General features: G+C 45.5%; 1 protein-coding gene across 1 annotated transcript in view; it reads right to left on the reverse strand.

The window, feature by feature from the left end:
• The window catches only part of NSMAF (neutral sphingomyelinase activation associated factor), a 121,449-nt gene that overhangs the window by 15,762 nt on the left and 91,631 nt on the right, over positions 1–14,056 (reverse strand). The window contains exons 22-24 of the mRNA XM_073679332.1: positions 11,929–12,037; positions 10,656–10,714; positions 10,453–10,520 (exon numbers count right to left, since the gene is read on the reverse strand). Coding sequence (XP_073535433.1) covers positions 10,453–10,520; positions 10,656–10,714; positions 11,929–12,037 — 236 coding nt within the window. The remainder of the gene's footprint in view (positions 1–10,452; positions 10,521–10,655; positions 10,715–11,928; positions 12,038–14,056) is intronic.

Here is a 14,056-nt window from a genome sequence, read left to right on the forward strand (position 1 = left end):
GCTCAGTGCCGCAGCGGCCTCCGTATTGCAATGCGTTTCTTGCAGACAGATTATCGACTCCCGATATTCCTTAAGATATTTAAGTGCCGCAAATCTTTTGTTGTGATCTCCCATACCTCTAATATTCCAGGATACTGCATTAATCAGCTTAACCATGTTTTAACGATTAAAGATGAACTGTCACATGCATCCCTCCGCACCCACTCGTGTGTCTGATCATCAAGATTATGGTATTGTAATAATACACAGTCTGCACCAAGCAAAGTAAATTCTGTTCTTTTACCCCCCCTCACTACCTCATTTAACATCCCCCCCTTGATCAAATGAATACCAACAGCCGTAACATGAAGAGTCTGGTGTTTAGCCTCATGCAGCCTAGTAGGCCTTAAGCACACGAGGCGCCCCGACATGAGTTGCATCAGAGACTCCCTCATTTCCCCCCCACACAACGTTCCCAGAACATTCAGACGGCAGAGTGTCTTAACCCTGCTTATACATTGTAGGTGAAACCAGCACCTCAACAACCATATAAGTATATTGGCCTGCCCGAGGTATATATGAGAGCCAAGTTATAAGCAGTATACAAAAACTGAAAAATAATAATCATAACATTTATAAACAGAGATTCATTAGCCAACAGCGGAGTATTATCCACTAGAATTCAAATTTCTTGAATTATTATATTATAATCTGTCAAGAATCTTCTCAAAATTGGTGTCAGCCCGCCTGGATTTGTCTCTCTTTTAAGTCCATCCACTTTGCAGCCTCCTTTGGTGAATCAAAGAAATGAGTTTCACCCAGTGCTGTGATCCGCAGCCGTGCAGGATATAGCATTGCATAGGGTACTTGAAGTGTTCTCAGTCTGCGCTTGATATCTTGAAATTGGGCGCGTCTCCTTTGAACCTCCACAGAAAAATCAGGATAAAAGGACACTCTCGCCCCCTCTATACATAAGTCATTAGCAGACCGCGCCAATTGTAGGATTTTATCTCTGTCACGAAAATGCAGCATTTTGATTAGAACTGTATGCGGCATTGCCCCAGGCGGCGGAGGTCTGGTGGGGACCCTGTGTGCCCTCTCAATAGCGAACATTCTAGAGAATTTATCCTTTCCAAAGGATTGCAGCAGCCATTTCTCAAAAAAGTCCACCACCTCCCTGCCCTCCGCCTTCTCAGGCACACCCACAATACGCACGTTATTTCTTCTCAGACGATTTTCAAGATCATCCGCTTTATTGAGTAAATAGTTAATAGAGTCAGTAGCTGTTTTAAGCGTTTTAGTCATAGGAGACACAGTATCCTCCAAATCCCCCACTCGGCCTTCTGTTGCAGTGAGGCGCTCCCTCATTTTCTGCATGTCATGGCGTATATGAGATATGTCCACTTTCACAGACCCTATGTGTTCAGTAAGATCTGCCTTACTATGTGAGATGGCCAGCAGCACGTCTTTTAAAGTAGGCTCATCATCCTTGGCCAGTGAGTCAGCACCACTGGTAACCTGAGCCTCTCTGCTGGGGGGAGTTGTTGTTTTAGCAGCCTGCACATTCCTCTGTGTCTCCCCCGCTGCCCTCTCCACATCCCCTTCAGTTACCGTGCTCTTCAATGTCTGCACATTCCGGTCGGGTGTAAGCTCCTCAGCTCCTCCGCCATGCGCATATTTGGAGAGCCTGTTCACCACCTCCATGCGCTTCTCCCGCTGTCTTGGAGTTTCAGCTCCCGCCTCAGAGGCCACGGCTCCATTTTGGCCCTCGTGCTGTGATGAGCCAGCCGCCTGCCTCTGCTTGCTATCTCGCCGGGTCATCTCGTTCTGCACCACCGACTGCTCCCCGCACTCCTGAGACCCCAGGCCACCTGGTGAGATCTTTTAGAAGCAATGATTCCCTCGGGCAGGAAGGATTATAGGACAGGGTTATAGGAGCTCTTCTGCCTCACGTCTTCTCACATGCCCGGCCAGGCCACGCCCCACAATTGGATGTGTTTAAATAAAATGTTCCTGTGCTGCGATAATCATATAAATGTGCCCCTGCTGTGTACTGTGTAATGGCTGTGTCTGACTGTACAGGAACATGGTCTGATCATACCACAGCTCCTGGGCAGGGGAGGAAGGAAGAGAGTATACAGACATTACAGCATGGGATTGCAAATGATTCTTTGAAGTAAAACATTGTTTAAAAACAGGCAGGGAAATGTTTTACCTCATAGAAAGAATCAGCTGTGAACCCGTGCTGTAATGTTTGTATATTCCCCCCACCTCCACCACCCAGGAGCTGTGGTATGACACAAAAAAAATTGATAAACAGTCCCAATATGTCTTGTTTGCATCAGCATGATTTTTCAAGTGTCCTTTTATTTTGCTAGGATGTTGAAAGTATAAAAAGTTTAGCAGCAATTTTTCATTTCAGTCAAGGAAATTAAATTTTTTTTTTTTATTTATTTATTTTTTTTTTTTTAGGTAAAATCACTTCAAAACTGAATAGTTAAAGGGGCCCATAAACTGGAAAAAAAAATGTAGAAGATTTTAAAAAGAGCGCCCCTCAATGTATTTAAAAGGGCTGTGAGAAAGTTTGATAGCCCCTAAGGGACGTCACAAGGAAGTAACACAACGTAAAATTTCATTTTTTTTTCCCAGTATAATGTTGCTACTATGTAGGGTTGAGCGAGTATGTTCTGTCTGAGTATGCTCGGGCCGAGCTCCGAGTATTTACAGCTGCTCGGTGATGAGGTTAAATCGCTCCCGTGTGCATGATTTGCAACTGTTAGACATTCCTCACATGTAATAAAACTGTCAAACAGTTGCAAATCATGCACACGGGAGCGATTTAACCATATCATCGAGCAGCTGTAAATACTCGAAGCTCAGCCCGAGCATACTCGGACAGAACATACTCGCTTAACCCTACTACTATCCTAACAGGACATCATAGCTGGCAGACCTAGAGTCCATTCCTTGACCTCAGGTTACCATTACAACCATAGAGGCCACACAAATGAGATTGCGGGGTACCTATACAGTAAATGAGGGAGCCTCCTCCATCTAGATGCTGCTGTTGCCTTTGATAGCAACATGTGAGGAGTTTAACTTCCTTGGTCGGTGCCAACACAGATTAGTGATGCAACAGGAGATCTGTTATTAGTATACAGCCGGCACCCGCTGTATTTTTGCTAGTCGGGGGGCGCTAATCTATTATTCCTAAAATCAGTAAAAGGGTGTATCTGGAGGGCCATTTGTCTGAAGTCCCGTTTGCCAAAACATACAGTAGCTTACCATGTAAAATGTTACCCAATAGGTTTCCTGGATTGTTGGATCATAAGAGAAAGGTATATACAGAGTGCCCTGGAACACAGAGTGCCCTGGAACACAGAGTGCCCTGGCACACACAGTGCCCTGGCACACAGAGTGCACTGAAACACAGAGTGCACTGGAATGGTGTTATCAAACACAAACCTTTTATAGAAAAAACACCACTGCACTGCCGATATATGCTCGTTTTAAAAACACTTCTCTCAAAATACGCTTTGTGTAAATCCATCCTAAAAATGGATGATCTCGAGACAAAATAGAATCTGCTGCTGGATCATTATTTTCAGAATTCAGATTTAGAGCAACAATCATTTTCATTTTTACTTCAGAAATCAATAGTACACATGAAAAGATCCTAGTTACTCACCGGTAACGAGATTTTACAGAGCCCACGACAGCACCACCTGAGAGAGGGTATCCGCCCACCAAGGACAGGAACCTACTGAATATAAAGGCGGTACCTCTCTTCCGCATCAGTTTTTGTTTCAGAGCATGAGAGGGCCTCCGAAAAATAGGTTAATACATAACCGCCACCTCAACATTTGTAATAAAACACCTTAAAAAGTGCACACCATAGTGATAAAGGGGAGGGAATTAATAGGGTGCTGTCATGGGCTCTGTAAAATCTCGTTACCGGTGAGTAACTAGGATCTTTTCCCCTTCTTCCATGACAGCACCACCTGAGAGATTTATAGACATCAGACACCAGAGGGAGGGATCAACGCTTGCAACACCTTCCTTCCAAAGGATAGATCAGTAGAAGAGGAAAGATCAAGACTGTAATGTTTGTAAAATGTAGCGGGGGATGACCAAGTTGCCGCCTTACATATGATGTCGATGGGCACATCCGCCTTCTCAGCCCAGGAAGCATCTACCGCTCTGGTGGAGTGGGCCTTCAGGTTCTCTGGAATCGGCAGATTGCTAGAAGAGTATGCTAAGGTAATGGTATCCCTGACCCATCTAGCTATGGTCCCTCTTGTAACCTTAAGCCCTTTCCTAGCCCCCTGAAAGGAGATAAATAAGGCGTCACTTTTCCTCCAGGCCTTCGTCACCTCCAAATACTGGACCAATACCCTCTTAACATCTAAGGTGTGAAGCTTATGTTTCTCAGAATCCCTAGGGTTAGGATAGAAGGAAGGGAGAGTGATTACTTGCGTCCTATGGAATTTGAAGGCTACCTTCGGAAGCTAGGCCGGGTCTGGTCTTAAGATTACTCTATCCATACACACTTGAGTGAATGGATGGTTAACAGATAGTGACTTACACGCACTAATTCTACGAGCTGATGTCAGAGCTACCAGTATGGCTGTCTTTAAAGTTAGAATTTTTTCTGAAACTTTCTCTAAGGGCTCGAAGGGAGGTTTGGTTAGTGCCTCTAGAACCAAATTAAGGTCCCAATGAGGCATCCTTGGAGTAGGAATAGGCCTGGATCTACCACAAGCTTTAATGAATCTGATGATCCACCTATTTGCCGCCAAGTCGTAATTATATAGTGCCCCCAGAGCTGATACTTGTACCTTAAGAGTACTGGTGGCTAGTCCCATGCTTAACCCCTTTTGGAGGAATTCTAGTATGGCCCCAATAGGAACCCTCCCTTCGGCGGACTGACCCGAGGTAGACAGAAACTTAGCCCAGGTTCTACCATAGATCCTAGTCGTTACCGGCTTTCTACTCACCAGTAGAGTAGTAACCAGATCCGGAGAAAATCCCTCTTGCATCAGTAGTGACCTTTCAAAATCCAGGCCGTCAAATGCAGGCCCGATATTTGGGGATGGCAGACTGGGCCCTGTCTGAGGTGTCCGGAAAAACCCATGGATCCGCTTGGGACATTCTCTTCATCCAAGTGAACCATGGTCTCTTGGGCCAGAGAGGGGCGATCAATATAACCCTCGCCTGCTCTTCTCGGATCTTTCTTAGGATAGTAGGGATCAGCATTAAAGGGGAAAGGCATAGGCCAGAGTAAAATGCCAAGGAATCTGCAGCGCGTCCACCGCAAAAGGCCTCTCTTTTGGATTTAGGGAGCAAAAGATTTCGGTCTTTCGATTGTGTCTGTTTGCAAACAGATCTATTTGAGGCTGTCCCCATCAGCCCACAATCTGCGGAAATACGGCTGGATTCAACTCCCACTCTCCCTGTTTTAAGATGTGACGACTCAGGAAATCGGCCTTTATGTTCTCCTCTCCTCTTATATGCAGCGCTGAGAGCGTGAACAGCTGACTCTCGGCAAAATGAAAGATCTGATCAACTACTAACGTCAGAGGAAGAGACCTGGTACCCCCCTGATGATTGATGTAGGCGACTGTCGTTATCCGACATTATCCGGATGTGATGACCCCGGAGAAAAGAATTGAACTTTACTAGAGCGTTTCTGGCTGCCAACAGCTCCCTCATGTTGGAGGAGAGACCAGTCTTGCTGTCCGACCAGAGGCCTTGTACAGAATGATGTTTTAGGTGAGCACCCCAGCCTTCTGCACTTGTGTCTGTCGTAATTGTATCCGACACCTGGGAGGACCAAGGAACCCACAAAGATAGATTGACCGGAGATCTCCACCAGTCCAGCGAGTTGATTACTATATCCGGAAGAGATATTCTTCCATTCAGGCAACCTCTGAGCCGCCTGTCTGCTGTCAGGATCTCCTGTTGAAGACGTCTAGAATGGAACTGGGCCCACTGAACCGCCGGGATGCAAGATGTCATTGTACCCAATAGAGACATTGCACTCCTCAAGGTCATGGTTGGATTGCTGATAACCCGGGATCTGATCTTCAGCTTCTTGTCCTCTGGTAGAACACAGGTTTGATTTTCTGAGTCCAAAATGAGACCCAGAAAAGATTGAACCCTCCTTGGTTCCAGTCTTGACTTCTCTAAATTTAAACAGCCAACCCAGGCCCTTTAGACTGGCCATGACGTCCGCCAGAGCCAGAGCACAGAGTTGTTTTGATCTGCCCACCACTAAGAAATCGTCCAGATAAGGGATGACCAGGATATCTTTTTCCCTTAAATGTGCTGTGATTTCCAGGATAATTTTTGTGAAAACTCTTGGAGCCATGGAGATGCCAAAGGGAAGAGCTGCAAACTGAAAATGCCTTACACGCTTGCCGAACTGTACAGCTACCCTCAGAAACTGTTGATGTGCTGCAAAGATTGGAACATGGTAATAAGCGTCCTTCAGATTGAGGACGCACATATAACAGGCCGGAAACAACATCTTTATGGCCGACTTTATTGATTCCATCTTGAACGGCCTGTAGATCAAATGGTCGTTCAGCTTCTTCAAGTTGGCAATGGTTCTGAAGGAGCCATCCGGCTTCTTTACTAGGAAGAGAGTTGAGTAAAACCCTCTTCCCTGCTCGGGTACAGGTGTTTCCACTAGAACTCCCTTCACAACCAGTGAGAGAACTTCCTGCTGCAGGGCTATCTGCTCCGTTAGGCCTCTGGGGGCTGAAATCCTGACGGTATTCCTGGGCATGTTCTTGAACTCCAATTTGAGCCCCCTCCTGATTATCCCTAAAATCCAAGTACTGGACGAAATTTTTTCCCAGGCAGGCAGGAAGTGGGACAACCTTCCTCCCACCTGGGGAGGACTGTCACTTAGGGGCTCTCTTATTCTCGGAGGATGGACCCCCGAACATGAAGCCTCTGTTATATGGCTTCCTGTCTCTCCAGCTACTCGTCTCTGGGAGCTTTGCTGCGACTGTACTTCCTCTTCCGAAAGGAGCTTTTAAAATCGGGGAACAGACACAGTGGGAAACCCATGTTTCTTGTCTGCGGCCTTATCCAGGATATCATCTAGGCCCTTGCCGAACAGGAAGTCCCCCTCACAAGGGATTGAGCACAGTTTAGTCTTTGACTGCACATCCCCTGGCCAGCTCTTGAGCCATAATGCCCTACGGGCTGCATTAGAGAGATTTGCAGACCGGGCAGCCAGCCTAACAATCTGCCAGGAATGCAGCCGCCCCCTGCACAAGAGGAAGGTCCAACAGAATCTTCTCCCTCGAGACATTCCCCTTAATCTGGTCTTCCAACTGTTGAAGCCAGATCATCATAGACCTGGCGGTGCAGGTGGCTGCCACTGCCGGTTTAAAGAGCCCCTGCTGACGACTCCCAGGCCTGTTTAAGGAAAGACTCCGCCTTTTTATCAAGCGGGTCTTTTAAGGCCCCCAAATCCTTCAAGGGCAGTGTGGATTTTTTTGAGGACTTTGCGAAGGCCACATCAATCTTAGGGGTTTTGTCCCATCTAGCTGCATCCTCTTCTTCAAAGGGGTATCTCCGCTTAGAGGAAGAAGGCAGCTGACCCTTCCTCTCCGTTTTTTTCCATTCCCTATCTATAAGAGATTTGATTCTTTCATTAACCGGGAACGTGCATCTCCTCTTCTGGTCTAAGCCCCCGAACATGACATCCTGAACTGTTCTGGGAGCTTTGGTATCAGTAATACCCATAGTCACTCTAATGGCCTTAACCAGTCTCTCAGTATTATCTACCGAAAAACAAGGCCTACCCCCACCATCATCATCTGAAGACGCCGATGACGATGATGAGGAGAGATCAGAGGAGGAAGGAAATTCTTTTGTAAAACGGGACTGTACGGATTCCTCTGAGTCCGAGGAAACCAGTTTCTGCGTGAGGTTAAGCCTTTTAAAGAATCCCTGACCTCCGTTTGGATTAGATTTTTTAACTCCATAGAAAACCTGGGGGACTCCTCTGCTATGGTTCTCTGGATACAGTCTGAGCACAGGTTTTTGGCGTAGGAGGTGGGAAGGCTGATTTTACATAATGCACACTCCTTGTTTTTACTCTTAGAACTACACTTCTTTGGCTCCTAACACCCCCAAGAATTGAAGGGAGAGAAAGAGAGGAAAACAGAGAAGAGCACATTACTTAAGGTGAGACTTTCACAAAGATCACTCACCACACTGCCATTCAGACTAGGGTACCGGAGGCGGTGGTTGCCGTTCACATGAGGGCTCCCATCTGGCGGAGGTGGACTGACTAGGTCTTTTCTGACCGGTTCTGCCGGCACTCGCACGCCCCCCACTGCTGTGGCTTTGATGATGGGAAGATTCGATGTTTCGGTTGCTTCAGCTGCTTAGGCTGCTTTGGCGGCTGTGGCTGCTGCTGTTCCTCCTGCGGCGGTGACAGCTGCTGCCCAGGTGACTGCGGCTCCTCACTCATTATGACAGGGATGCAGACACCGCCATCTTGATCGCTTCCCATCCTTAAGAAGCATTAGGGCTCCACTTCCTCTAGGCTCCTTCCCTTCCGGCAGCATGCTCTCTCTCTTTTTTTTTTCTTTTTTTTTCTCTACCAGCTGGCACGCTCCGCCGCAGGACCCCCCCTGCGCGTGCGCAGCCCAGCGGTACCCGGCGCGCTTGCAGCGGGGATGACCCGAGCATCGCACCCTACGCAAGCGCAGACCCGGCTTCCGGCGCGCTACGTAATAGGGCGCCCCACGACCCCGCGTGTGCGCAGCCCGGACTTCCGGCGCGCTACGTCATAGGCCATGACGCAACCCTACACGTGCGCAGACCCAGAAGACCTGCCGGCCGGCGCGCTCAGCCATGCCACCATGTGAGCGCAGACCCGGCGCACGCGGGAGAGGACCTCAGAAGGCAGCCCCCCCGCACACAGACCCAGGTAGCAGCAAGATGGGGCTGGGAACAGAGGACCAACTGCTGCCTCTTCATGGCCTCCAGGCCGCATCAATCCCGGGATCCACGGTCCAGACCCCATGATCAGGTAGGCGAGGTACCACCTAGAGAGGCTCCCATCAAGGACAGGAACCAAAACTGATGCGGAAGAGAGGTACCGCCTTTTTATTCAGTAGGTTCCTGTCCTTGGTGGGCGGATACCGTCTCTCAGGTGGTGCTGTCATGGGAGAAGGGGAAAATCAGCCATTTTGTAAAATATCAGAAACCGTTGCTTCTGTCGCCTTCTGGACGGGTCTTTCACTCGCGACCGAGAATTGTGAGTTTTGAGAATGAAAGATCTATCTAGGAGGAGAAAGAAGGTGGTTTCTTTTAATAAGATATATTACAAAAGTCACTTATTTTAATGTGCGCTATTGATTTAAGAAAAACAAATATATAAAACAATCCTTAGTCTGTAAGCTTTTAGATCTTCACCATAAAAAAAAAAAAAAAAATTTTTTTTTTTGCTTTTTTGATTCTATCCATTCAGTATTGAACTTCTGAGCAGATTAACCCTTTAAAGACCAGCTCAATTTTGTCCTAAAACAAAAAATGTTTTGCCTTTGCCTCTCAGCATTCTGGCAGTCATAGCTTTACTATTAATAGGTCAATGGCTGCTAGAATTAATGTTGACTGAGAAATCTAAGCAGTAAGGCTGCATGCCCACTATGCGTTTTTCAAGTGTTTTTGCCACAGAATTTCCGCAGAGAAAACGCTTAAAAAAAGCTTGGTAATACGTGCCCCATGGTCCCCAATGATAATCCGCATGTGCTGTGCACATGCTGCGGAAATTTCAGCGATGCGTCCGGTCTGTTGTATGGGTCGTGGTGGTGTGAGGACCTGCCATGACGTCATTTAGTCATGTGACAGGTCACGCGACCGCCGACGTCAGCGGTCGTGTGACCTGTCACATGACTCAATGACGTCATGGCAGGTCCTTTCAGACCACCGCGAGACACCGGGGAGACCGGATGGAGTGGAGAAAATACCAGGGGCCATCGGAAGGCAAGCATAATATCTTTATTTTTTACCATTTTATTATTTTTTTTTAACTATTACTTGGTCACACTATATAAATCCATGCCGGTTGCGGATTTATATAGTATGACCAAGTTGTCAAGCACTTTTCCTAGTGATGCTAAAATCGCTTGGAAAGCGCTTGATAACCCGCATGCAGAAATGCATGTGAAGAACGCTTGACAAACGCTTCTACCGGGCAGGAAAAACACATGTAAAAACCGCATGCGTTTTTTCTGCCAGGGAGAAGCGGAAAAAATATGCAGCATTTCTGCATCGTGGGCACATAGCCTCAAATGGCTCAGAGAAAAGGGTCCATCAGTGAGGGGCTCCGGCTGAATCTGTGCCCTTGTGATCCCACAATGTAGATGTACATCATGACGTTTTAAGCCTTCCCTTATACAGTACTTCTTACAAAGGGTTAACCTGATGCCAGCTGTATCTTACCATATTTGAGAATGAAATGCTTCTTTGCAGAGACCTCTGACTTGTAGAGAACATCTTCAAAGTTGAATCTGCAAAAAAAAATAAATGTACAGTGTTCATACATTAAATGTTAAAATACAATTAGTATTCATGATGTAATTGGGGGGTGGGGATATCAAAAGAAAACATGGGAGCTCCAAGCTCATCATCACAGACAGACTAACCTTGTGATGTTGTGAAGACTGACGATCCACTTGAAGACACAGCAATACCAGTTATAGCCCTGCAAGTAATCAACAACACACACATTAATAATGGGGAAACCCCATACGTAGAACATTTTTCCCCACACGCCATTACCATGTGGGTAGCAACATAAATTTATTTGATAGAGATTAACATAGAAATAAGTTGCAAAAGTGCAATAAGTAAATAAACTATAAACTTTTTTTTTTTTTTCTTGTTTTCATGCTCTTAAAGTTAATATCTATGTTATAAGCTGACAGCTGACCAAAGGTGGACAAAATCAGGATAAAAACAGGCGGCGCTGCTGGAAATAACTCCTCTTGCCGTGGTTAATAATGAAACGCATAGTGTCGATAAAAACAAACACCGAACTAGTGAAAAAACAAGTTAGCAGATCTAATACAGAGTAAATTTGTAGTTTAGTTAGCTGAACTTTTTCGGTAGATACAGTTGGCCATTTATCCTGCACCCCCTACTGTGCATTGTGTATATAGTCACAACACATCTGGGAAGACTTGGGTGTTACAATGGTGATAAAGGAGATGTCTAGTTTAGAAAACAGGATTTTCACAAAGCCCCATCAATGCATTATTAGTTAATAGAGGTTTCCTCTGTTAAGGATCAGTCGGGGCCTTTCAAATGGATCTTAAAACTCGGGAACCCATTTAAAAGAATTCCTTGATCCATATGCTTATAGTTACTGAGATGTAAAAAAAATCTTTATTAGCATCAACCTATGAAATAGATCAATGATATGCTTGTGGCACCTGCACAAGTCACTACACAGCAAAGGCTCCATGTGGATATCACGTAGTTACTGTCATCATCCTATGGAATATTTGACATTACTTCTTGTAATAATGTACAATCCATGATGTATCCTATCAGACAGGACTAAGGCCATAAACACACGTGAGATTGTTATGCATCAGCATAAAAGCAAACCATCCTCCATGTAATCACCGGTGCAACCAGTCTACCTGATGCCATCCGTGTGCGCTTTGCTTTTCCTTTGCAGACCGATTCAATTAGCCGGGTAATTTGCCAGCAAATAGGTCCAGAGTATCACAGGTCTCGATCGTTCTGTATGGACTGGACCATCGGTTGCAAATAAAGACGTGTGCATAAAACATACGAGGTCTGTGCAGTGACCATAGGAAACACAGGCAGCGCACAGATGACTGAATGAGGTCTAAACATTCATTTTACAATTCCCAGCAGATGCAGATGTCACATTATCAGGTCACTCACTCTTTGTGAATCTTGTGTCTGCTCTCTATCTGGAATTTGGTGATATTGCTCCAAGCAAGAGTTTTACTTTCTTCCGTTAAGTCTTCAAAAGAATCTTCACTGGGAGAAACTGCAAGAAATAAAATCAGAAGAGCCATTATTATTATTACTACTTTTTATGGCCTCATGATCATCTGGGTTTTACAGAGCACAATATTGGGGGACCACACTAATAGACGGCGTGCTTACATGTTGCGTTACGTAGGTGCCAACCGATATAAATTTACAATCAATAAAGGACTAGTTACGGGGAATATGTCAGCAGGATTTTGCCATGTAACCTGAGAGCAGCCTGATGTAGGGGCAGAGACCTAGATTCCAGCAATGTGTCACTTACTAAGCTGTGTTGTTGAGGTTTCAATAAATCAGTGGTTTATCAGCAAGAGATTATCATTATAGGACTAGGGGTCTTGTGCCATGTAGTCATCGTGCTGTGTAACCCCGCCCCTACTACCGATTTGCAGCTCTCTGTGTACGTGATGCATAGGCAGAAAGCTGCTAATTAGTGGTGCTAAATCTGCAGGAGAGTGAACAGTGATTTTATTAAAACCATACTAAGCAGCCCAGTAAGTGATACATTGCTGGCATCAGCGTTTCTGCCTCTATATCACGCAGCTCCCACATTACAGAGCAAAAAACTGGTGACAGAATCTCTTTAATAGGCACAATAGGGCAGGAAATAGCATAAGCAATTCCACACGCCATATGTACGCAGGTCAAAACATTTGCTTGCCAGAAAAGATACGTTTATAGCGAGCGTTTGAGGAATTAGCGAGTCCCACCGAGAGGGAGAAGGCATGAGACAAGCCTTGTATGGGACCATGAGATGGGAAAAGAAGGACAGAAAGGAGGTTGTCACTGGCAGCGTCCAGGGTGGCACTTGTCAATTTGAGAAGATCTGAAAGATGGAGAATTACATAGGAATTCGTAAGTTATAGTGAGGGGTCTGAATTGGATGGTCTGTGTGATGGTGGCACGGACAGAGGGATGGCATTATAAGAGGATTGCAGAGGTGTCAGTCTCAGTGACACAAAGGAGGGTTACAATCATCTATACTGGATATTATAAGTGCAGATATTATGCAGAAGAGAACTAGCAGGTGCTTTCATCTATGAATAATACACTTATATGATCATTTAATCTGTGCTGCCAGTCACAAAGATGCTCGTTATGTAACTAAATATCCAGCTAGAAAAAGGCAAGAAAGAAATGTCATCCAGTCCTAAGTCTGTTAAATACAAGTCATAAGATTAGGCTCACCAACAGAAAAGTGAGAATATATATAAAAAAAACAAAAACGAACACTCAGTAAATGGCTTTGAAAGCCTGCCTTGTTCTAAATATCGTGTAAAGTATTATCATTTAAAGGGGTTGCCCAGCCTTTGGGATCCTTGCAGAGCGCACACTGCATGCTGCAGGGTTCTCCGGCATCAGGCGGTCATGTGACTGCAAGGATGTGCTTAGCATTCTTCTGGCCACATTCCAACTAAACGTGTCCGGCCTCATTCAATACACTTGCACTGAGCGAGGTCGCTCACATCTAGTCGGCAGGTGACAGCATGTATGCTCTGGTGCGGGCACTGAAGAATCCTCGCAGCGAAGTGAGGATTTAGAAGTCTCCAAGGCCGGACAACCCCTATAAGCTACATTTAGGTATCCACATGGCTGATTTTTTTTTGTGTGTGTTTTTATTTTAAATCAAAATTAGGACAAACCTCCAGGACATTGGGGACTTTTTTTTCTCTAAGGATATGCTAGGGCATGGTTTTCCCTGTTTCTTGTGTTGGGATCCAGTCCTACATTTATATATAAAAAAAAAGGGATGGTAGGTTTCCTGAACATGGTGTTATACCAGCCATATAACACAGGAATATTGATCTAATAAAACACTGGTTTCAGACCTGCATGGGTACAATGCATAGCCATTAACATTGCTTCCTTACTTAGGCTTAAAAAGAACCTGTACATGCTCTCCAGTCCTGATTATTTTAACCCCTTCACCCTGGATTTTCTGTTTTTTTGTTTTTTCCTGGCCTTCTTACAAGAGCCATTAGCTTTTTTATTTTTAGGTCCACTAAATCATATGAGG

This window comes from Phyllobates terribilis, unplaced genomic scaffold (genome assembly GCF_046119375.1).
Source record: "Phyllobates terribilis strain yellow unplaced genomic scaffold, ASM4611937v1 Scaffold_4__5_contigs__length_816908805, whole genome shotgun sequence".
NCBI classification, from domain to species: Eukaryota; Metazoa; Chordata; class Amphibia; order Anura; family Dendrobatidae; genus Phyllobates; species Phyllobates terribilis.